This window comes from Sinohyriopsis cumingii, chromosome 15 (genome assembly GCF_028554795.1).
Source record: "Sinohyriopsis cumingii isolate HCF-2022 chromosome 15, ASM2855479v2, whole genome shotgun sequence".
Classification (NCBI taxonomy): Eukaryota; Metazoa; Mollusca; class Bivalvia; order Unionida; family Unionidae; genus Sinohyriopsis; species Sinohyriopsis cumingii.
In genome coordinates this window covers 1892419-1917279 of record NC_142975.1, presented here as the reverse complement: position 1 = coordinate 1917279, position 24861 = coordinate 1892419, and the positions used below count along the sequence as shown (strand labels likewise).

Below are 24861 nucleotides of genomic sequence, written 5' to 3'. Positions count from 1 at the left end.
AAACTCTCACATTTAATGCATTTGTTGCCATCATCTGTCACTGTCTGAAAGACAAGAGTGAGCTAAACTTCAGAAGAAAAGAAACAAAAAGTGTTCACATGCAAAAAATGAACACTTGTTACTTAAATCAGTGAAACATTACAGGTAGTGTATACAAAATACAACCATCAACAGCTGGAGCACAATGTCAGAAAAAAATCCAAACTGACAAGAAAATCAACAAACTTTTAAAAAATAATGACAGTAACATTACACTCAATATTATATTGATACAGACAATTAAAAACCCTCACAGCAATCCTTTGATTCTGAGAGGACATTATACAATGCTGACAGTATCCAGTGAAAACTAAATTTAAGTAAACCACCCAAGTCACCTTGTGGTGGTCAGGGGAGATAATGGGTAAACGTTTCTTATTCAACAAAGACAAAATGTTTCATTTTTCATGATTGCTGGATTTGAGAAAAAGCAGAGCTTCATTTCTAACAATCAATTGGATCAGAAAATGCATTCAAAGGAGAAATTTTACCACAAAAAGATAGTTTTATAAATAATATTTCAAAAACACCAAGCAAAATTTGATTTGTTATAAGTCATAGGGGTGTTGAAATCCATTGTATGGGTCTCTGTAACTCTGGTAAGTAATGTTTAGCAGGTCACTTGTCTTTTTGTAGCCTCACAAAGAAACTCGGTATCTTTGCCATCATAAGAAAATGCTCATAAACATGAATGTCACACTTTTTCAGATTATTCATAAACATAATGGTCACATTTGTTTAGATTGCTCACATACATAACATTTGCACTTGTTTAGATTGCTCCTAAACATTACTAACACACTTGTTTAGATTGCTCCTAAACATTACTAACACACTTGTTTAGATTGCTCCTAAACATGACTGTCACACTTGTTTAGATTGCTCCTAAACATGACTGTCACACTTGTTTAGATTGCTCCTAAACATGACTGTCACACTTGTTTAGATTGCTCCTAAACATGACTGTCACACTTGTTTAGATTGCTCCTAAACATGACTGTCACACTTGTTTAGATTGCTCCTAAACATTACTAACACACTTGTTTAGATTGCTCCTAAACATTACTAACACACTTGTTTAGATTGCTCCTAAACATGACTGTCACACTTGTTTAGATTGCTCCTAAACATGACTGTCACACTTGTTTAGATTGCTCCTAAACATTACTAACACACTTGTTTAGATTGCTCCTAAACATGACTGTCACACTTATTTAGATTGCTCCTAAACATGACTGTCACACTTGTTTAGATTGCTCCTAAACATTACTAACACACTTGTCTAGATTGCTCCTAAACATGACTGTCACACTTATTTAGATTGCTCCTAAACATGACTGTCACACTTGTTTAGATTGCTCCTAAACATTACTAACACACTTGTTTAGATTGCTCCTAAACATGACTGTCACACTTGTTTAGATTGCTCCTAAACATGACTGTCACACTTGTTTAGATTGCTCCTAAACATGACTGTCACACTTGTTTAGATGGCTCCTAAACATTACTAACACACTTGTTTAGATTGCTCCTAAACATGACTGTCACACTTGTTTAGATTGCTCCTAAACATGACTGTCACATTTGTTTAGATTGCTCCTAAACATGACTGTCACACTTATTTGAATTGCTCCTAAACGTGACTGTCACACTTATTTAAATTGCTCCTAAACATGACTGTCACACTTATTTAGACTGCTCCTAAACATGACTGTCACACGTATTTAGATTGATCATAAACATGACTGTCACACTTGTTTAGATTGCTCCTAAACATGACTCACACTTATTTAGACTGATCCTAAACATGACTGTCACACTTGTTTAGATTTGCTCACAAAGATGACTGTCACACTTGCTTAGATTGATCATAAACATGACTGTCACACTTGTTTAGATTGCTCCTAAACATGACTGTCACACTTATTTAGACTGATCCTAAACATGACTGTCACACTTATTTAGATTTGCTCATAAAGATGACTGTCACACTTGCTTAGATTGATCATAAACATAACTGTCACACTTGCTTAGATTGATCATAAACATGACAGTCACACTTGCTTAGATTGCTCCAAACATGACTGTCACACTTATTTAGATTGATCATAAACATGACTGTCACACTTGTTTAGATTTGCTCATAAAGATGACTGTCACACTTGCTTAGATTGCTCACAAACATCACTGTTACACTTGTTTACATGGCAGGATTGGTACACACTTTTAAACAACAAACCTGGTCTCATCTGATATGGAAAAAACGTCAACACTTTAATAGTTACAATGCTATGTTATGTGAATGTGGTCTTATACATACAAAGACAACTCTCAAAATAATAACTGTTGTGCTAAAATTTGATATTATTATAGATTAACCAAAGTCTATTAATTCAAAATTGTTTAATGCTCGATACCATATGACCCTATGTCATCACAAAATTTCCCCCCAAAATGTATTGATTGCTATGGACTTTGAGAATGGTAGCCATAGGAGAAGAACACACATTGGATTTATACATTACCAATGCAGGGCAGTGAGAATTGTTATCAATACGCAGTGCTTTCATTGTGATACCATAGTGTAACATTCAATCTGGTATACTTGTACTTACCTCTAGCTTTACCAAAAATGTCCTCATACTTTAACATTGATTCTGTAGTATGCATTTCTCTGTACATTTATGATTCTGTTGTATGTATTTCTCTGTACATTTATGATCCTGTTGTATGTATTTCTCTGTACATTTATGATTCTGTTGTATGCATTTGTCTGTACATTTATGATTCTGTTGTATGTATTTCTCTGCACATTTATGATTCTGTTGCATGTATTTCTCTGTACATTTATGATTCTGTTGTATGCATTTCTCATCACATTTATGATTCTGTTGTATGTATTTCTCATCACATTTATGATTCTGTTGTATGTATTTCTCATCACATTTATGATTCTGTTGTATGTATTTCTCAGTACATTTGTGATTCTGTTGTATGCATTTCTCATCACATTTATGATTCTGGTGTATGTATTTCTCATCACATTTATGATTCTGTTGTATGTATTTCTCATCACATTTATGATTCTGTTGTATGTATTTCTCTGTACATTTATGATTCTGTTGTATGTATTTCTCTGTACATTTATGATTCTGTTTTATGTACTTCTCCGTACATTTATGATACTGTTGTATGTATTTCTCTGTACATTTATGATCCTGTTGTATGTATTTCTCTGTACATTTATGATTCTGTTGTATGTATTTCTCTGTACATTTATGATTCTGTTGTATGTATTTCTCTGCACATTTATGATTCTGTTTTATGTATTTCTCTGTACATTTATGATTCTATTGTATGTATTTCTCTGCACATTTATGATTCTGTTGTATTTCTCTGTACATTTATGATTCTGTTGTATGCATTTCTCTGTACATTTATGATTCTGTTGTATGTATTTCTCTGCACATTTATGATTCTGTTGTATGCATTTCTCTGATTCTGTTGTATGTATTTCTCTGCACATTTATGATTCTGTTGTATGTATTTCTCTGTACATTTATGATTCTGTTGTATGTATTTCTCTGTACATGTATGATTCTGTTGTATGCATTTCTCTGCACATTTATGATTCTGTTGTATGTATTTCTCTGTACATTTATGATTCTGTTGTATGTATTTCTCTGTACATGTATGATTCTGTTGTATGTATTTCTCTGTACATTTATGATTTTGTTGTATGTATTTCTCTGTACATTTATGATTCTGTTGTATGTATTTCTCTGTACATTTGTGATTCTGTTGTATGTATTTCTCTGTACATGTATGATTCTGTTGTATGTATTTCTCTGTACATTTATGATTCTGTTGTATGTATTTCTCTGCACATGTATGACCTTTCAAGAAATTCTGATAAACTAAATAACTGTCATTTAAAGGTGCATGTAATCAAATTGTCAACAAATGACTTCCACTGCTGAAATAATCGGTACTGAATGCCTACATACCTGCATGACTTGTACTTTAGGAAACAAAATTTAATGAATTTCATTTGTTGTTATAGTAGTCATTTTTTAAAATCTTCCTGTCCAAGGAAAACCAGAGTTCTGAAAAGTTTCAATGTTCATGACAGTATAAATAGTTGTCTGAAGATGTCACTCACCAAGCAAATGGAACTTTTTTGTGTTCCTGCATTACATAGTGATCCTCCTCATTGGGCAAGGCTCTCATTAGACCAAAGTCACCAATCTTGATCTACAAGCAAATAGAAAGATGAAGTTATAGAATATTCTGTTAAACAAATATGATTTAATTTACATTCATCATGACTTATTAATTTCACCTTACTACAGAGTTAGGGTTACTTAAGTTTGTTAACATCTGTGTTATACTTCAGTCAGACTGCAGACAACATTTTCCATCTTAGTGTGAGTATGACACTTCCATTCTTTTCCCATGATGCACCACACCAAGATGAAGCTACTAACCATTCAATGCAGTTCAAGGAATGAGCACATAATCTCCATACTCTTCCCATGATGCATCACACCAAGATCAAGAAAAAGCTATCAACCAATCAATGCAGTTAAACGAATGAGTAAATAATCTCCCTAGTAGCTGAGTGGTCTAAAATGCTCACCGTTCCAGAACACTGCCATCTCACCTCTGTCTGCGTGGGTTTGAGTCCAAGGCTCGGCTAGCATGGGTACGTGGGAAAGCCTGCCAGTAGCTTCTGGTGGGTTGGTGGTTCTTCCCTGGGTTTTCCAGGGTTCTTCCTCCACCTGTTATACTGGCCGCTATGTATAGCCTATCTTGTGCTGAAAAATGGCATCAAACCCTACAACAACAACTTCCCATGATGCACCACACCAAGATCAAGATAGAGCTATCAACCAATCAATGCAGTTAAAAGAATGAGTACATAATCTCCATACTTTTCCCATATAGCACCATACCAAGATCAAGATAAAGCTACCAACAAATCAATGCAGTTAAAGGAATGAGTACATAATCTCCATACTCTTCCCATGATGCACCACACCAAGATCAAGATAAAGCTACCAACCAATCAATGCAGTTAAAGGAATGAGTACATAATCTCCATACTTTTCCCATGATGCACCACACCAAGATCAAGATAAAGCTACCAACCAATCAATGCAGTTGAAGGAATGAGTACATAATCTCCATACTCTTCCCATGATGCACCACACCAAGATCAAGATAAAGCTACCAACCAATCAATGCAGTTGAAGGAATGAGTACATAATCTCCATACTCTTCCCATGATGCACCACACCAAGATCAAGATAAAGCTACCAACCAATCAATGCAGTTAAAGGAATGAGTACATAATCTCCATACTCTTCCCATGATGCACCACACCAAGATCAAGATAAAGCTACCAACCAATCAATGCAGTTAAAGGAATGAGTACATAATCTCCATACTTTTCCCATGAAGCAAACCACCAAGATAAAGCTACCAATCAATCTATGAAATTCAATTAAAAGTTTCAAACTAGATGTTATGGGAATAATATTATTGTTATGTGAATGATGTCACTGACTAACCAATCAGGACACACATTTTACTAGTTACTGGCCTATGATATTGGCTTGACAATTTAGACTGGGTCCAATGAAGTTCTTAAGTAGGATAACTTTCAAGTAGGAGCATGATCTAATGTTTGATTGGGAAACTGATTCCATTGTGATGGAAATGGTGGATACACATAAGAGTCATTTTAAAGAATTTTAAAAATTAACACCATCCCTTTTCGAACATAACACCATCCCATTTAAAAACATATCACCATCCCATTTAAAAACATATCACCATCGCATTAAAAACATACATCCCATTTAAAAACATACCACCATCCCATTTAAAAACATACCATTAAAAACATACCACCATCCCATTTAAAAATATACCACCATCCCATTTACCATCCCATTAAAAACATACCACCATCCCATTCAGAAATACTGATGCTGAATAAGCTTTATTATCTGAATTAACCATAAAACAATAATATATTAAATTTAGTATACATGGTATTGTTGTTTTCATTAAAAGGTCATTGTTCAATGGGTCTTGAAATTCATGATTGGTAGCAACCAAAAACTTCACAAAAACTGGTAGACTATAAAAAACAACAGAGAAATCATAGTGCAGGAAACATACTTCAAACTATCCACATAACCATGGACTTTTGCCAGAATTAGTGTCCTTTTTGTGTAAATCAGGACTGATTATCATACCATACGGTTACCAGCTAGACTGGATGCACAGACAGATGGTCTGACATACTGACCCACATAATAAGTTCATCCTTACACCCTGTGTGTACAAAGATACAGGAGGCTCAAGCAGAACTGAGACTGACCAACTGGCTGACATCTGCCAATTAACAAAATGCAAGAATGACTGGCCAACTGGCTGACATTTGCCAATTAACAAAATGCACGAATGACTGGCCAACTGGCTGACATCTGCCAATTAACAAAATGCAAGGATGACTGACCAAATGGCTGACATCTGCCAATTAACAAAATGCAAGAATGACTGGCCAACTGGCTGACATTTGCCAATTAACAAAATGCACGAATGACTGGCCAACTGGCTGACATCTGCCAATTAACAAAATGCACGAATGACTGGCCAACTGGCTGACATCTGCGAATTAACAAAATGCATGAATGACTGGCCAACTGGCTGACATCTGCCAATTAACAGAATACAAGAATGACTGGCCACAAAATCTGGATCTGCAGGATGTTTTCAATGCTGCTAAGGGCATATGTATTGAAAACAATTATTTCAAGAGTACTCTATTTTTTATCATTATCTATATCTGATGGCATCATTATATTTGTTCAATATCAAAAAGCACTTATGCCAGTTGGTTAGAGTTTCCTCTGACCTTTTTCCTACCCAGTGCTAGGTATATGGACAGTTAGGTTAATGTGGGAATACTGAGCGCATACATTATAAAAATAAACTTTGAAATTTGCCAAAAACATGTACCAGTGGCATAGGTTAGTCACTTTACTACAGGACTAGCCAATATAATCAACCTTTGATAAAGCACAAACTGCCTGAAATTTATATGTAAAATAATCATCTTTTCAGATATAACAATCAAAACATTATTTGGAACTTTAACAATTCAACATTTTGGTCTGATTGCCAACTTATTAAAGAGGTGAAATCTGATTAACTGCTATGCGTGAGAATCTAAGTTATGTACTGATTGATTTTTGGCAAGTAGGGTTTCATGTATGGTCACTTAAACTGCCCAAAGCTACTACAACATGGCTTTGGTGAATTCCATGAAAGCCCTTCAAACCAGGACCATTTTTGTCAATTCAAATTCTGCCAAGCAGATTTGGAGAAGTTGTGGAAATATTGTTTTATCATCAGTGATGGAGATCATACTGGATCATGGATTGGCATCATTTGTACAAATCTGAAAGCACTTAGTGTCTGGATGTCTTTTTTTCTTCAAATTTAGTCAAATTGTTTGAGCTTTTATGAAATGTTATTTTAAGGATTTTATATTTTTAGTAACAAAGGCCATATCTGATGACAGGCTGGCATTATGTGTATAAAATGGAAAGCTCTTCATGCCAAGATGCTCTACCATGTTTGGCTGAAACTGGAAGGGCGTGTCTTTTTAGAAGTCCAAGAAAAACATGTGCTGATGAATGACATGCAATATGCCAGATGCAGGATCATACTACAAGGTCACAGACTCATAGCCATGGGAGTTACAAAAAAGTACTCAGTCTTCCTCTCACCTTGTCACTTGTGGCTAGAAGAACATTCCGACATGCTAGGTCCCGATGAATAAATCTCTTAGACTCCAAATAACTCATGCCAGTGGCTATCTGTATGGCATAATCACAGAGCGTAGATATTAAGATTTTTTCCTGGTCTCTTCTCAGTGTGTCCAACAGTGCACCATTGGGAGCTAACTCTGTTACCTACAAGATGTAAAAAAAATATTTTGTAAATTTTAACAGAATCTAACTACTTTACTTTTCCCATCACAGATGTATAAAAGGCAAAGTGATCTTACCATAGATTTATAAAAGGCAAAATGATCTTACCATAAATGTATGAATGGTAAAGTGATTTTACCATATATTTATAAAAGGCAAAGTGATCCCACCAGATTTATAAAAAGCGAAGTGATCCGACCACATACGTATAAAAGGCAAAGTGATTTGCTTCTGTTGATAGAAGCATAAGCCTTTCATATAAACATTAGTGATAGTACTAATTGATGCTTGATGAGAAACCCCTGCTTTGTGATAAGCCTTCGAATGATGATAAGTCCATGCATGATTATAAGCCTTCAAATGATGATAAGTCCATGCATGATTATAAGCCTTCGAATGATAAGTCCATGCATGATTATAAGCCTTCGAATGATGATAAGTCCATGCATGATTATAAGCCTTCAAATGATGATAAGTCCATGCATGATTATAAGCCTTCAAATGATGATAAGTCCATGCAAGATTATCAGCCTTTGAATGAGTACAAGTCCATGCATGACAAGAAGTCCATGCATGATTATAAGCCTTCGAATGACGATAAGTCCATGCTTGATAATAAGCCTTTGAATGATAACAAGTCGAAGCTTGATTAAAGGCCTTTGAATGAGTATAAGTCCATGCTTGATTATAAGCCTTTGAATGATAACAAGTCGAAGCTTGATTAAAAGCCTTTGAATGATGACAATTCCATGCTTGTTAATAAAACCATGCTTAACCTTTTAAGTCCATGGCTGATTATAAGCATTTGAATGATGATAAGTCCATGCTTGATTATAAGCATTTGAATGATGATAAGTCCATGAATGATTATAAGCCTTTGAATGATGACAATTCCATGCTTGTTAATAAAAGCATGCTTGAACTTTAAGTCCATGGCTGATTATAAGTATTTGAATGATGATAAGCCCATGACTGCTCATGAACGTTTGAATGATGGTAAGTCCATGTTTGATGATATGCCAATGCTTGACAATAAGTCCATGCATTACAATAAGCCTTTGAATGATGATTAACCCATGCCTGACCATAAGCAATTGAATAATGATAAGCAAATGCTTGCTTACAAGCCTTTGAATGATGACATTTTTGATGATATGCCCATACTTTATAATAAGCTCATGCTTGATTATAATCCTTGGATTGACCATAACCCCACGGTTAACGATAAGCATGTGAATGATGACAACCCCATGTTTGAAGATAAGCCTAAGCCCAATGACAAGCACCTGTCTGATGACAAGCCTAAGCCCGATGACAAGCACCTGTTTGATGACAAGCCTATGAAGGATGGTAAACCATAGCTTGATGATAAATCTATGAAAGATGATAAGCACATAACTGAGACATGGACATCTATTTTAATAAATGACAATTACTTATATACATATAAGGCTGTCTCCATGGTCTTATCACTGAAGGAATACTGTAATTGTACACCTATTGGGTCTGTAACTTTTGTGACCTCAAAGATTACGTACAGAATCAGTCAAGCAATTTTGATTATTATATTATTTTGGAAAAAGTTAACAAATATTTATCCTTAAGAATCATCTGATATTTATAGTTAATATCTTTTATCACAAATGTATGTACACCCCAAACAATACAATGTGTTTATGTAAACAAATATGATGGAAAAACTGAAAATTACCATCATCAGTGGACTGGACAGAACGATGCCATACAACTTGATGAGGTTGGGATGGTCCAAACTATGCATGGAATTGACTTCCATCAGAAAGTCTTCAAAGGCACCTGGCTGTGAGAGTGCATCACTACGAAGTATCTTTACCGCCACAGATTTCTGGATTTAAATTAAAATAAAATTTATTTAACATTGATTGTGATACAAGTTTTGAAAACTTATGATTAGTACTCTTGTCACTTACTAGTATTGGTGCAGGGTGGTATTTGAAATGGTTGAAAGCTAAGAATCCAGAGATCTTGTATATGTGACAACTCGCTCTGAGATGGAAGAGGTACATACCTAGTATTCACCACCAATGACCTGACAAGAGGCACATCTTGCAGCTAATTTTGAATGGCATAAATTTATTCCATTGTTACAAAGGAAAAGTATACCTATGAGATATGGACAATTCAATTCCAAATGAAAACCTTTAAAACAAAGGAAAGAACAGTAAACATGCCAACTTCAACTGAAATGTTTAGTCCTTAAGCAGAATTGGCAAGGTATACTGTTAACAAGAGCATGTGTTTTAAAGATTGTGGAATGCACAGCTTTAAGCCACATAGACTGACACAGTAGGTCCTAATGCAAACAGACTGTAATAGGGACCTGACTTCACTTAATGTTTTACAGAAATAAAGGCAGTAACTGTTGTCAAAACTTTGTTTTCTAACTGTTTTGAAGAAAAGATGGAGACACAGTATTCATGCTTCCATCCATTCCACTCTCCCTTCTACTCTACAACTTTAAAGCCATCTGAGACTAAGGAATGGTGTTCATATACAACATCATTACAAAATGTGTCACATGCCATACTTGGTCCTATCTTCCAAGTCAGGGTCATCATGCAACATTTGATATTTATAATTTACACTTTCCCTTCCACTCTATGACTTTAAAGTAGTCTGAATCTAAGGGATGAAACTTGGTATACTTACACACCATAACTTGAAGGTGTGTCATGTCCCACATTGGGGGTACTATCTTAAAGGTCAAAATGTTGAACACATCCAATGTCCTGATGATATAAGCTCATATTTAGAGTAGGTAACAAAGACAGTCGGATGCAAGATCACCTGATTAATATGCATGGATCACACTCATTATTTAATTCCTGCAAGGTAATAATAGTATAAACAAATATTCAAAATCTGATAAACATTGGATCAGAAACATGGCTTCCAATGTGATTTCCAGTTCAGCCAATTAGCTGAAAGATCACTTAATGAGTATGCATGGATCTTGTTCAGTATCCAACTGGACTATGCCATAAGCATATATTCCAAGTCTGATCACAGCTGGATATGAAATATGGCCTCCCAAGTTGTAACAAAATTAGCCTGTCAGATGAAAGATCACCTTAGCAGGTAATGATCTCACTCATTACTGAACTCATCTGAGATATTAATGATAAAATGCAATATTCAAACCTGATCATTAATATGATCTCACTCAGTATTGAATTCATCTCAGATATTAATGATAAAATGCAATATTCAAACCTGATCATTAATATGGTGTCCACATTGGTAACAAGCAACCGCTGATGGATGGAGGATGCACCATGCATGATGGACGCAGGACCATACTACTGTATAAGCTAACTTGGTCTTTCAGTCAAGTCAGCTAGAGACTGCTAGAACACTTGCATTCACAAAATTCTTTCAAATGTGATATCAAGCATTGAGTATAAAAAGCCATTAGCACATAAAATATCAAACCCCATTAAATTCCAAAATGACCGTTGCACATTTTAAGCAAAATGACACACTCAGGCAAATATACAAGGCATATGCACAAAACAAATCATTTGAGATAGACATATTGAACACAGACATAAATCCTAGAGATCTGAGGTAAGAAGTGTGCCCTGGTTCCTTGTTTATTTTAACTCATCAAGGTCAAAACAGGGACTACTTGTGCTGACAAGATTCTGTCACTTATCACACTATACATCAGACTCTAAGTCAAAAAGGTCAATGCAGATTGCTGGAGGAAGTTGATTTGTTGAAAGCTTCAAATGATGATCATAAAAATTCCTAAGTTTCATGTTCATCCATTAAATATTTTAAGACTGCATTCACAAGATTCTGACCTTGACTACATTCAGCTGCAAGTCAAAAAGGGCAATAACTCTTTAACAAAAAACTGAAACAGCAAAGTGATTTCTTACAACGCATACATCTTCAAGTAATGACATTACTATTTAGATTTCATGGCAATCCAATCTTCTGGTAATGATCATAACATTTAGGTTTCATGGCAGCCCATGGAAAACTGTAGAATTAGTTGCACCAGTGAAACTGTCTCATGCACTTCATTTAGGTACAAGATATAAAGGGCAGTAACTCTTCACAAAAACTGCAGGAGCAAATGATAATGACCATAACATTTACAAAGTTTCATGGCAAACTAGTCTAAAATTTTGAGACAAGCTGCATTCACAACATTTGGTCCTAAAATTCATTAGGCTTCAAGTGACAAAGGGCAATAACTCTTAAAACAAATTGCAAAAGCAAAGTGTAATGTCAATATGTGCATCACCATGTGCTGACTATAATAAATACCAAGTTTTGATCGATAAAAAGTGGTGGAACTAGCTATACTTGTTGGAAGGAAGGATGTAACCATTCCTATATATTCTGCCTCTATACAAAAATATATATTTAGATGTTTTTATGCATATATACTACATGAAAGAATGTTTTTCAAATGTATGTAATGCCATCTATTCAGGTGATGCAGCATTTAAAGCCCCGATGCTGCCATTACTTGCAAAAAGTCACATGTGACACATCACATGAATAATAAAGAATCCTGAAAGATACTGGTCCTTAACATCATTGGGTGCCTGAAAAACTAGATAATATGAACATCATTTTAAACCTAACATCTCGATTATTTCAAAGAACAACTGTCATATACATACCTGTTGTTTTAACAAATCATTTCCTTCCTTACAAACTTTATTTAGATTGGAAGAATGGTTAAATTTATTAAAAACAGCAGCATTGAGGTTTAAAAAGAATTTTCAAAGTTTTAGAGCTCACACTAGTATAATTTTCATTTAAGACCAACTACATATAATGAAATGGGTTTCTGTGAAAACTGCATGCTCACGCAACAATCATTTCATGATGCACGGTGATAACAAGGTTATGTGATGGTCACCATTGATCTAAACCATTTTTAATTAGCACCAACTAACATAACAGAAAGTCTAAAAAGAAAACACCTTGTCAATATAACCATCTGCTCAGGATGACGGGAGAATTAGCAATAATATTCTTAAGATGGCCACAATAGTGACCATATTTAATGTCCAAGGGGCATCTTTTTCATTTAGGACCAACTACCGGTAGACATTATAACAAGTCTTTTAGTGAAAATCCCATTTGCAATAAGACCATCTTTTCAAAAAGAGTAGTGATAAGATTTTCAAGATGACCAGTATGGTGGGAATATTAAATGTTATAAACAGCTAGATTTAGTCATTATAGTGGACACCCCATGTCAACATGACTATCTATTATGCAGACATGATTTTCAAGATGGCCACCATGGCAGTTACAATGAATATTAGAGTAGCACTATTTTCATTTAGGACCATTATAAAAAGTCTTTTGGTGAAAATTCCATTTCTACAAGATGAGAACTGATAACAAGAATGGTCATACTGGATCAGTATCATTTATAATTAGAACCATAAGAAGTTTTGCGGTGAAAACTATATGTCAATATAACCATCCATTCACAAAGAGGAGAGATAACAAGGTTTTAGATATGATCAATATAATGGTAAAAAATCTTGCTGATATGACAATCCATTTAGGAGTAGTAATATAAAAAGGCCATTGTAGCAGCAGAACTGTCAACTGTAACAAGACCTCTGTATGACAGTCAATATTTTTCCATAAGTTAGGCCAATTTTTAGTATAATGAAATAAGCAGCAGGGAAGTTGTACAGACCAGGTGGCACAGACTAAAATAAGCCTCCCACCAAACATTTCTCCGTAGAAGCCTCAGATTGCAAAAATAAACCTTCCTGCGCAAATTAATCCGCGAAATTTCGACCCAGAATGCATTTTCAGGCATAAAAAAAAACAGCATTTTTTGGGGGGGGGTATTGTAAAATTTGTTTGTGATTGCAAATTTGGACTGCAAATACTAATTTTATTTCACAATAAAACAATATCATTGAAAATAAGATGAGTCGGAAAAGTAGCACAGTTGGAGAACCTCAATCTGCTAGATTAGCGCGAGATCAATTAGCGGCATTAAAGAAGTTTATTCCGACAAAACAATTATTTAAGAAAAATGTTCGTGGTTACGAAGATATGCAACATGGAATTTCAGAAACTTCGGCAAAATGGTTGAAGCCAGTGACCGGAACAATTGAGCAGGTTGTATATGGCGACGAAAAAGATCCAGATGCTAGAAAACGTGGAATCTTTCCTATGTTGAAAGGTATTGAGGATCAATCACGAACATTACCCGAGCGATTAGCAATAGCAGCAGCGGCGCAACAACTTGCAATTACTGATGGAGGAAAACCTGGAGATGGAAAACCGGGAGGAAGAAAAATCTCAATGATAAAAGGGAAGTTTAATATCGATAATTTAAGAGAAAATTTCACCGATGAGGGATGGGAAATAATATCGCAGCCCCTCTCGACATTGTATAATATAGATGAGATTGGCCAATTTGCGGAGGAATATTTTAGTAGTCGAGCTGAATTTTTGACTGCAGTGGGGAAAAAAAGATATGCAACTCGCGATAGTTGGTACGATATGGTATATAAAATTTACACACAAACAACATCAGTAAGGAAGACAACGGATCCGCGTTACAGAAGATTTTTAGAAACAGCAAGAGATACACAAAAAGATATTGTGCAAAGGGAGAAAGACAGAAAACAACAGGAGAAAGAAAGAAAACAACAGGAAAAAGAAGAAAGAAAACAACTGGAAAAAGAAAGAAAACAACAGGAAAAAAAAGAAAAAACTAAAACACGAGGAAGAAAAGTAATACCACAGGAAGATATTCAACCGCAGGAACCAATAATTCAACCAGAGGAATTAGGAGCTAGACCAAAAGAAAAAACTTCACCTCAGAAAAAGGAAAGAAAATCGAAAAAGAAAAAAGATCAAAGTGATGAACCGATAATTGTACCCGAATATAAATCATCACCGGCTAGTAGTGTGTTTAAAATTGATCCTAGTGTAACAGCGGATAATTATTTGAATCCAAGTAGGTTTTATTTACTTAGCCACTATGATTCATTAGTTCAAATGACTGCGGATGATTCTACGGAAAATAAAAGATTCTTTTTACGAAAAGAAATTAATGCTGATAAAGTTAACATACTTGATTGGTATGCGATAATGTATTTTGGTAGTTTAGGAAAACCAGTAAGATATTCTGATGAAGGTTTTGCGAAATTTTCATCGGATGTTGGTAATTACAGAATAGAGTTATCAGAGGGAAAAGCAATAGCATTATCTTTAATAAAATCTAAACAAGATAGTCCTATAGGGGATTTGCCACCAAGGTCATTGTCAGGGACATCTTCATCGCCGTCAGATGAAGTATTCTACGTAACGCCATTGGAATCTCCAGAAACAAAAAAAACAGGAAGTGGATATTCAGTTTGTCCCGACAGTGTTGTCAATGATGTATCTCGCCTCGAAGTATTAATCGGAGGAAAGCGAGCAGGAAATAATTCTCGTGAGATAGTCAACGAAGCATCAGATATTTGTCAGCGATTATTCCGTGGTGGTATCATCGATTCTCACATTTATAAAGAGTTTGTCAATGAACTCATCGATTAAATCAACACAATTGAAATAATATGATTATTCATAAACATCAGCGCAGACCTAATCAGGTCCGCATAGTAAACTCTCGATTGCCAGTATACAAATATATTCACGGTAATGGATTCGGCGATATCGTTGGAAGTCTTGTCACGCGAGTAATACCTAAAATTGGACCAATGGTAAAACAACTAGGATTGAAAGCGATAGGAAAGATAGGTGAGACCGCTGTTTCTGGTATCGGTAATTTGGCCAGTAAAGGCTTCAACGCTATCAAAGATAAAATATTAAGTTTAGTACGTAAAAAGCAACCCGTCAAATTACCCATTACCAGCGAAATGCCACCTGAAGTCAGTAAGGCCATAAATGATGCGGCAAATAAAAAAATAAATGATCTAGCACAGGAAGCTGCTATAACAAATCTAGCGCAGGAAGTTGCTAATACAAATCTAGCACAGGATGTTGCTAAGAAAAATCTTGTAAATACAAGTTTTGTTTCAGGTAGTGGTCTTCGTTTTAGACGATATTATTAGTAATAAATGTTCGCACAAGTGTCAAATGAAGTATTTGATATGGACGAGCCAGTAGGTAGGGACACATCAGTGCGAGATTTTCAGTATTTCTCGTACGATGTAGTTGAGCCAGATTCAAGAAATCGGAAGGAAATTCAAGTCCACGATACAACAAGATATTTTCTTCCATCTGAGGCGTATATCGAATTTGTTGGTAAAATTGTAAAGGCAGCTGATGGTACCAACTACGATGCGGATTTTGGTGTTGGGTTTGTCAATAATGGTATCATGGCATTATTCAAGAATGCCACTTACATGATTGATGGAAGAGAGATTGAATCAATTACGAACAACGTTGATATAGCAACGACTATCATAGGTCTAGCGAGATACTCGGATGATTTTACCAGATCAGCCGGTCCTAGTATGATGTTTGCCAAGGATAATTCCAACTACCCTGAACATTTACCATATGATATCGGTAGACCGGTAGACCCCGCTGGCGCCCCCGCTGCTGTTCGTTCAGTGATGATCTCCCCCAATGCCAATTACAATCTTGGATTTGCCATAAGAAAAAATATGTTGAAGGGAGATGAACGAAAATTCTCCTGTGCAATTCCATTATCTCATATTTTTGGATTTTGCAGACATTTCAGAAAAGTTATTTACGGAGCGAAGCATACGATATCTTTCGTTCGAGATGCCAATGATGACAGAGCCATTTGGCGAGATCCTGGTGATGCTGGTAAAGTTGTCCTTGAAAAAATTACCTTGTGGATGCCAGCAATAGTTCCATCGATGATCATAGAAGAAAAATTATTATCATTTATGAATCAAGGTGGAAAATCCGTTATGTCCTGGCTGACAACAATGACTAACTCCTACGAAAATGTTAATATGGACGGAATATTTACTTGGCGAATTGCGTCACAGCAGGGCTCTTCCGCACCCAGACATATCTTTGTTGCTCTGCAAAGCATGATCAGAGACGATCAAAATCACAGTAACATGATATTTGATAAATTCGAGGCAACAAACGTATCATTAAGAATAAATGGCCAACAGGAGCCATCCGAGGAAATAGCCATCGATTTTGAGAACAATTCGACGGCACGCGCGTATCATCGATTATTAAGTTTTATGGGACGTGATCAAAATATTGATACCGGATTGCAAATATCACAGTTAGATTTTAATACTCTCTATCCCATCTATTACTTTTCCCTGGAACATCTCGATTTGGTAAAGCAGTCGGTTGTCGATATTCATTTCAAAGCCAGAATTAACACAGGAGGACCGGCAAGAGCAATCGCGGTTATTCTTAGTGATAGAACGATGATCCTGGAAGGCATCAGTGGTAGAATGAGAGTTATCGACGCACCCGTAGAAAACATGTAATAAATTCTAAATTTAGATTAAGTGATTATTAATATGCCATACGATCACGTCAGCGTAACTCTGACCCCGGGTCAGGTGAAAAAACTTCATGCAGCAACAACAGCGCGACGAGGTTTAAGTTTAACCTTAAAAAGTAATCAACTTCACGGTGGACCTAACAAACTATCGTTAACTAAAAATCAACACGGACATTTCACCAGAGCCAGATCAGCAAATACTGGTATTCGCCTGAATCTCTCAATAGGAGCAATCAGAGATATGATCAAAGTAGGTGGTATTTTCCCGCTATTTGCCGCTATTCCGGGATTGATAGCTGCGGCGGCCCCCATGATTGCAAAGGCAGTAGGATTAGGTGCACTTGGAGGGATAGGTTCCGCATTAGCAAAAAAAGTTACCGGAGGAAGATATCGCAAAAAAAAGGGAGGGATATTTCCCCTTCTTCCCCTTCTCGCAAAATTGATGCAGCCGCAACAAGGATCAGGCCTTTACCTAAGACGACCCACGTACGGATCCGGTCTAAGTCGAGCCTACCAGCCTCAAATTTAGATTTAATAAGTGAAGCAAAAAAAAAGAAAATAAAATTTTTCAGGGGCGTATTTATGCGAGATCAACTACCAGATAAACCAAATCTCACCGAGACAGGAATAATAAATCTTGATAAAAATTCCGGCCCTGGCACTCACTGGGTTGCGTATGCGATTAATCCTCGCGAAATCATTTACTTCGATTCGTATGGATTAGCACCACCAAATGAATTTATCAAATACGTGTCAAAACTAAAACTTCCGGTTTGGTATTCAACACTTCCAACACAAACATTAGCAGATCCACCAATATGCGGCCCGGAGTCAATTAATGTCCTTGATGCAATTTCAAAATCATCCAAACCTTATCGCAAAATTTTATTTGAATATACCGTAGATAAATATCATGGTTGACATTTACGGTAGGTCTCTCTTTAGGAAAGAAAAAAAAGACGCAGTCGACATCGATACATCAAAGTTTGCAACCAAGAGCGATATTAACAATCTTTTATCACTGTCAGAGGTGGATCCTGGCGAAGTTGCTGTATTTCAAAATACAGAAGGGCGATTACAAACTAGTAACGTTAAAATAACTGATATAATCAAGCGAGACGAATACCGTGATCACATTAGTCAGTTTACTCGCCAATCGGAGATGGTATTAAAATCTATTGCTGATATCGCCGATATTATAGCAAAGTTACCCCTGAAGGCCGATAAAGCATTACACGACGATCTTCAGGACAGAATGACAAAAAGACTTAATAGGCTAAATAACGACCTTAAAAAACTTGACGATGTTTTAGATAAATTTAGCAAAAAATTTGACGAGAATATAAAAACATCCAGTGATACTTCCTCCGTATCAGATAAAAAAGCCGATCAAGCATCACATGACGATCTTAGCGAGAAAATAAAAAAAATCAACGAGGAAATTACTAATATTCTTGCCGAAATTAACGAAGTAAATATCTCGATGAGTCAGAAAATCGATAAAACATCAATCGACGATCTCAACAAAAAAATAAAAAAAATCAACGAGGAAATTACTAATATTCTTGCCGAAATTAACGAAGTAAATATCTCGATGGGTCAGAAACCATCAATCGACGATCTCAACAAAAAAATCAACGAGGAAATTATTAAACTCGGTAATGTTGTTGTTCCTGAATTTACCAAGGGGATTAACATGATGCAAGGACAAATAAAATCCATCAACGATGAAATTAACGTGGTACGTGAATTAGCGCGTCAAAAGGTCGATACATCAATGTACGACGAAAAAATTGACAAAAAAGTCGATATAACATCACACGACGATCTCAGAGAAATTGTGAGAGAAATACACGCGGATGTTTCAACAATGCGAAGTTTGAACAATAAATTTTTCGACACAGCCACAAAAATTGATAATTTAAAAGAAACAATAGTTAGGGAACATATTGGATTATTAAAAAATATTAAATTTCCACCAGAGGTAGGAACATATAATCTTACTTGTTCAATACCGTTTGTGGTGTCCGGTCTGGGGGGAGTGAAAATGTGGACCCCCGAGGAAAATTTATTCAACTTCTCTGTGCCAATTACTGGGTTATATCGAATATATATTCTATCAAGGATAAAATTTAAGATAACAATGAAAAAGCATGAATGGTACCATAACTTCAATGAATCTTCCGGGTATTTAAGTATTTTACTAACTAAAAATATCGACGAAACATTTATGTTAGAACCACCAGATAGAACCACCATGAGATCGGTGAAGTATTTTGTAATTTTCGAATATGTTTACCAAACAAACACAATTGATTGGATAAACTAATTAATAAATGACCGCATCGGATTACCGCTACAATCAGGCGCGATCATGGCAGGATTCGCTAAAAAAACAACTTGACGATTATCAGATAAAAATAAATAAATACCAGCGCAAATTAGTTATCATTGATGTTGCAGTGTACGCGGTATCGGCCGTGGTTGTCGGCGCAGGAATAATTCTATCCGCGATAACAACAATTGCGCCAATCGTAGCAACAATAATAATCTCGTCAACAACAACAATCGCGGGTGTTCTTAATATCATCGCGAAAAAAATATCATCGTGCACAAGTGAGAAATTATCTTTGTACAAAAATAAACTAACTAAGGTAAATGATGCGTACTCGAAGTTATCATTGTTACTTTCTGAGAGTCTCAACGATGGTATTATATCCGATCTAGAATTTTCTACAATGATCAGTATTTACTCGGAGATTGAACAAATGAATATTAATAATGTCCGAGCTAGCCCAGATTGTGACAAACACAACACCACCAACAACAACGTTAATATCGCTAAGTTCAACGAAACCCGAGTTTAGTATTAATTTCTCAACACCAATTAGCGTTAATGAAATTGCGTTAACACAATTGCGCGTCTACAATAGCTGGCCTAATGTTAGATCAAAATCATTCGGTAATTTGATGCCAAATAATTCACTTGTTTTTGCAAATAAGAATAAACCCGATGGAACACCCGAATGGATCGTCGTTGGTATACCAACCGGTAGTTACGAAATTGATCAGCTGAATAATGAGTTTACCACTAGAATATCAAATTTAACCGGCGATGCTACTCCGGGAATAAAGATATCTTCACATGATCCAACACTATCGTCAATGATAGAAGTGAAATCACCGTACATGGTAGATATTTACCAATCATCGATCAGAAATATATTAGGTTGGCCCGAGGTCGCACCTCTGATAAAACCAAAGAAATCGGATGTTATTATTCCAGGTTGGTATGATGAAACCCTTCCAGAAATACCGGAACCAAAAAAGGAAGATTTTACAACCAACGAAGGATGGTATGGAGATATCAAACACAAATCTTTGATCCACAGCGCCATCAATCTCATGAATAACCACAAATTTAACCTGGTAATGTTCGCTTTCACTTTTATTAACGAAAGAATTCTCTCATGGCTGCCTCTTCCTAAAATCCCCCCAGATGTGAAAATCTTCGACGCTACCCACATTAACAGGATAATAGCCCCCATAGACGGTATCTTGGTAAGAAGAACCCTCGACGAGTTTATTCAAGAACACGAATTACAATTAAATTTATTGCGAGGATCATTTCATGAATGCATCCTAAATAAATCTGGTTCATGTAGCGAAATTATAAAGCACGTGAAAATTTTAAATCAACTTGCGAATGATATTGAATATTATCATGATATGTTTATTCGGGCGATAGTCGACGATATATCAATTGCCGAGTATGTTCTTCCTATTAGCAAATTCGAGTTGATCAAGAACTCAGGAGAAAAACAAAAATTCATGAGAGTATTTGAATTAACCGAGGAAACACTGCCAAATTTCAAATTTCCCAATTCTGATTTTGATGCGATGAGAAAATCCGTCACTGATACCATTGATGATTTATTTCCGAAATTACATGCCGCATGGACCAAAAAAATACATTCAGAATTGATTCTTAAACACAATAACGATCCTGACAAAGGTGGACGACATATATCGCCGGGTATCGTTAATATAACGGAAGTTATCGCGATTTATCTTCACGCGGATGTTGTCGAGGGTAGTTACAATGTTGATTCGTCAGAGTCAAATCAAGCCCATCAGGGTTTTATATTGTATTCATTTTCACCTAGCGCATCTCCTGGTTATTTGATAATCAAGGAGCCAATGAATCCGTTTTACCTGCGATGTCATAATCGATTTTTATCAAGAATAAATTTCAAACTAACGGATCAGAAAGGAAATTTACTTGATATACGCGGGGAAACTGTGAGTATCAATCTTTTGGTGAAATCATAAATTTTCAAATCTGTATCCGTGGGAAAAATGGGCGAAAAAAATAAATAAAAACCAGGGGAAATTTCAAAATTAATCTTTTTTTTTTGTTTTGCAGAAATTATTCAGGAATTGGATGATTCCCTAATTTTACTTTCATCGACAAGTTTTTTCAACTGCCTGATGCGCGAACTTGTAATTTTTCGTGATTCATATGCGTCAGATAAAATTAATCTTGCGTTTTCTACCAACATCGATAATTTAACAAAATCCTCGATACGATCATCGCTGACTGTCGCAAGTGATTGATATATCGCAATCTGGATTTTCTTTATTAATTTATATTCGGACGGCAGTGTGTATTTATATTCAAGTTTTCCTTGAACAATTGTTTCGAATTCCGATCGAATTTTATTTGTGTCTAACTCCGATGGAAGATCTATCTTTTTCTTCAGATCGTCGATGGCTACAATGATATCGTTTATTGTTTGTTCGTCCATTATACTAATTTTGTAGTATTCAATTATTCTTCGTCATTTTCCGAATCAAATATTATTCGGATGTAGGAAAATTTAATCCACGAATTAGCATCATAAGAAAAAGTTTTATTAATTTTTCCTTCTGCTACTCGTCGTACCGAATTTGAATTAATAACGAAATATTTCGCAGCTGCAGTCATTGATTCGAATACAAGTTCTTTACCTGTTACCTGATTTACCGATTTGACAGCCTTAGCTGGTCGCTGCCCACCACCTGTGTTACCAGCCTTTGAATTTTCACTCTGCGTCACAGCTCGAAGGTTAGATAATTCGTTATTAAGTTTATTACCGTCAATGTGGTCGATGACAAGTCCGATTTTTATTGGTCCTTTGTAACATTCGAACACAAATCTGTGGTTAAAATATTTTACTCCCCTTCTTCTTTTAGTTTTGTTGATTGTAAATCTCACGTAACCGTTTTTATCAACATTACCAACAAGATTCTTTGTTTTTATATATCTGACATTACCATCCTCAGATGCTTCGTAACCCTCGATGGTAGGATGAGATCTATACTCGTGTGAGATTTTCATTGCAGGAATCGTTGATTTCATTTCCATATACAATATTCTGTTTGTTTAAATCGTAATTTGCTTTGAAACGATTAATATAATCTTCCTCACATTTTATCACTGACGAGGATCTTTTTTCATAATATCGCCGTAACTCACGATATTTTTTCCCACCACAAGAGAAACACAATCTTGTCTTTCCTCGAATACCAACTTGACAAACTAAACACCGCTGCCGACCCTTGTTGCCTCGTCGAACTTCGTATATATGAGCGCCGCAATATTCACCTCTGCAGGATTTGTCACATGACTTTGTTGATCCAACTATTATCCATTTGCATTGCATATTATAATTTAGATATTTGTCTAAAATATAATAATGGATTTATTTGATCTTGATGAGGCAGAATATATCATTCCAGAGGTTGATCGTGCAAAGAAAGAATTTTTCGATGATGGAGCGATTCATACCTGGTCGACGTGGAAAACTAACTTCGTTGATGCTACGATGAATTTGGAGCGAGCGAAGAAGATAATCGAACATATAAAATCTGAACACAAAGAGGAGCGATTTATCTTTGGAATAAAATTTATTGCACAAATGCCCGATGATACTTGGATTATTCGCGATAAAAGAGATCCAGTACGTGGCGGTAAGAAAAATGTTGTTCTTGATAAGAATTCGAAGCCGGGATTGTTATTAGGGATTGATGGTCCTTATTATGCTAGGGCGTATCCTTCTAGTGCTGTTGTTTATGGAATTTATCGGCTGAATAATAATCCTGATGCGAAAAATCTACCTGCGATGAAGGAATCTCCGAAAATAAACTGCGTGGCTGAACGAGTTATCGAGCACATGAAAAATGCTCGTCGTGGATCTGGTCTAACTCAATTGAGATTGGATAAAATTAATTCATGGGCAAAGACAGTTGCTGATGGCGCATCAATTGACGATGTTGCTGCGTTGAGTAAAAAACTTAAATTTCCTATCACAGTAAAAACGCTATCGGGAGAAATATTATATTCATCGCCGTATAATTCTCGAGGAACACCAATCGAAATTGTTGATCATAATTCACATGCGTGGAGTCAGTCGGTAATGATATTTCCGCGAGATCGTGTTGTTAAGTTTTATCCCGTGGAATCTGGGAAAGACAATTCCGATGCAATGTTTAGGTATATCAAACTATTAGCCAAGTCCGATCCAATATCGATTTGGTTATTTTCTAGCGAAGAAAGATACGATCAATTTATCTTACCACGCGGAGATATTTACCGAGATGAAATATTACACGAAGCGATGAGAAATATCGCGGAGAAGTATTCGTCAAATCCAGATCAGTTACTGACAAATTGCTTTACTGTTCCGTCTGTTGCTGCTCATGCTGCTAGAGAAAGAAATTCGTGGAAACCTACAAGAAATGAATTTCTTAATGATATTCAACTTAGCTGTATCGAATACGGCCATGGAGGATTATGGAATACCAAGTATTATTTCGAAGATATGATTTCCGTTGATATGAGCGCATGCTATCCTGGAAGTTTTCTCGGATATGGCGATTGTGCGGATTACTTTGCTAAATTCGGTCATCCCACCAACGAGATGACTAGAGTTGCAATTAACGGACCGTTACCCGATTTTGTCATGACCGGATTCGCTCATGTTACTTCGTTTGAACTTGCTGAAAATTTGCATAAAATTTGTTATATTTGGTTTGGTCGGCATTTATCTCAGCGAAGATGGGTCCCTACGGTATTGTTGAGATATATGCTGGATTCGTCGATGTTGATATCGCTGATGGTGAGTGAAGCGATTATATCGTATAGAAAGCAGACCGAGGTGTGGTTGCCGACAGATTGTGAAAACGCGAAAGATATTGGAAGAAAAATAATTGGTAAATTTACTCAAGGAGGATCAGTTGATCATAAACATCGCCACGCTAGGTTATTTATCAATGATG

At 35.9% G+C, this 24861-nt stretch overlaps 1 protein-coding gene across 4 annotated transcripts in view; it reads right to left on the bottom strand.

The window, feature by feature from the left end:
* Window positions 1-24861, bottom strand: part of LOC149781117 (activated CDC42 kinase 1-like) — a 162164-nt gene that overhangs the window by 42336 nt on the left and 94967 nt on the right. For all 4 annotated transcript variants that reach the window (XM_089935219.1, XM_089935218.1, XM_089935216.1 and 1 more), the window contains 3 exons: window positions 9760-9912; window positions 7845-8030; window positions 4202-4293 (listed from right to left, as the gene is read on the bottom strand). In XM_089935219.1, the coding sequence (XP_089791345.1) occupies window positions 4202-4293; window positions 7845-8030; window positions 9760-9912 (431 nt within the window). The remainder of the gene's footprint in view (window positions 1-4201; window positions 4294-7844; window positions 8031-9759; window positions 9913-24861) is intronic.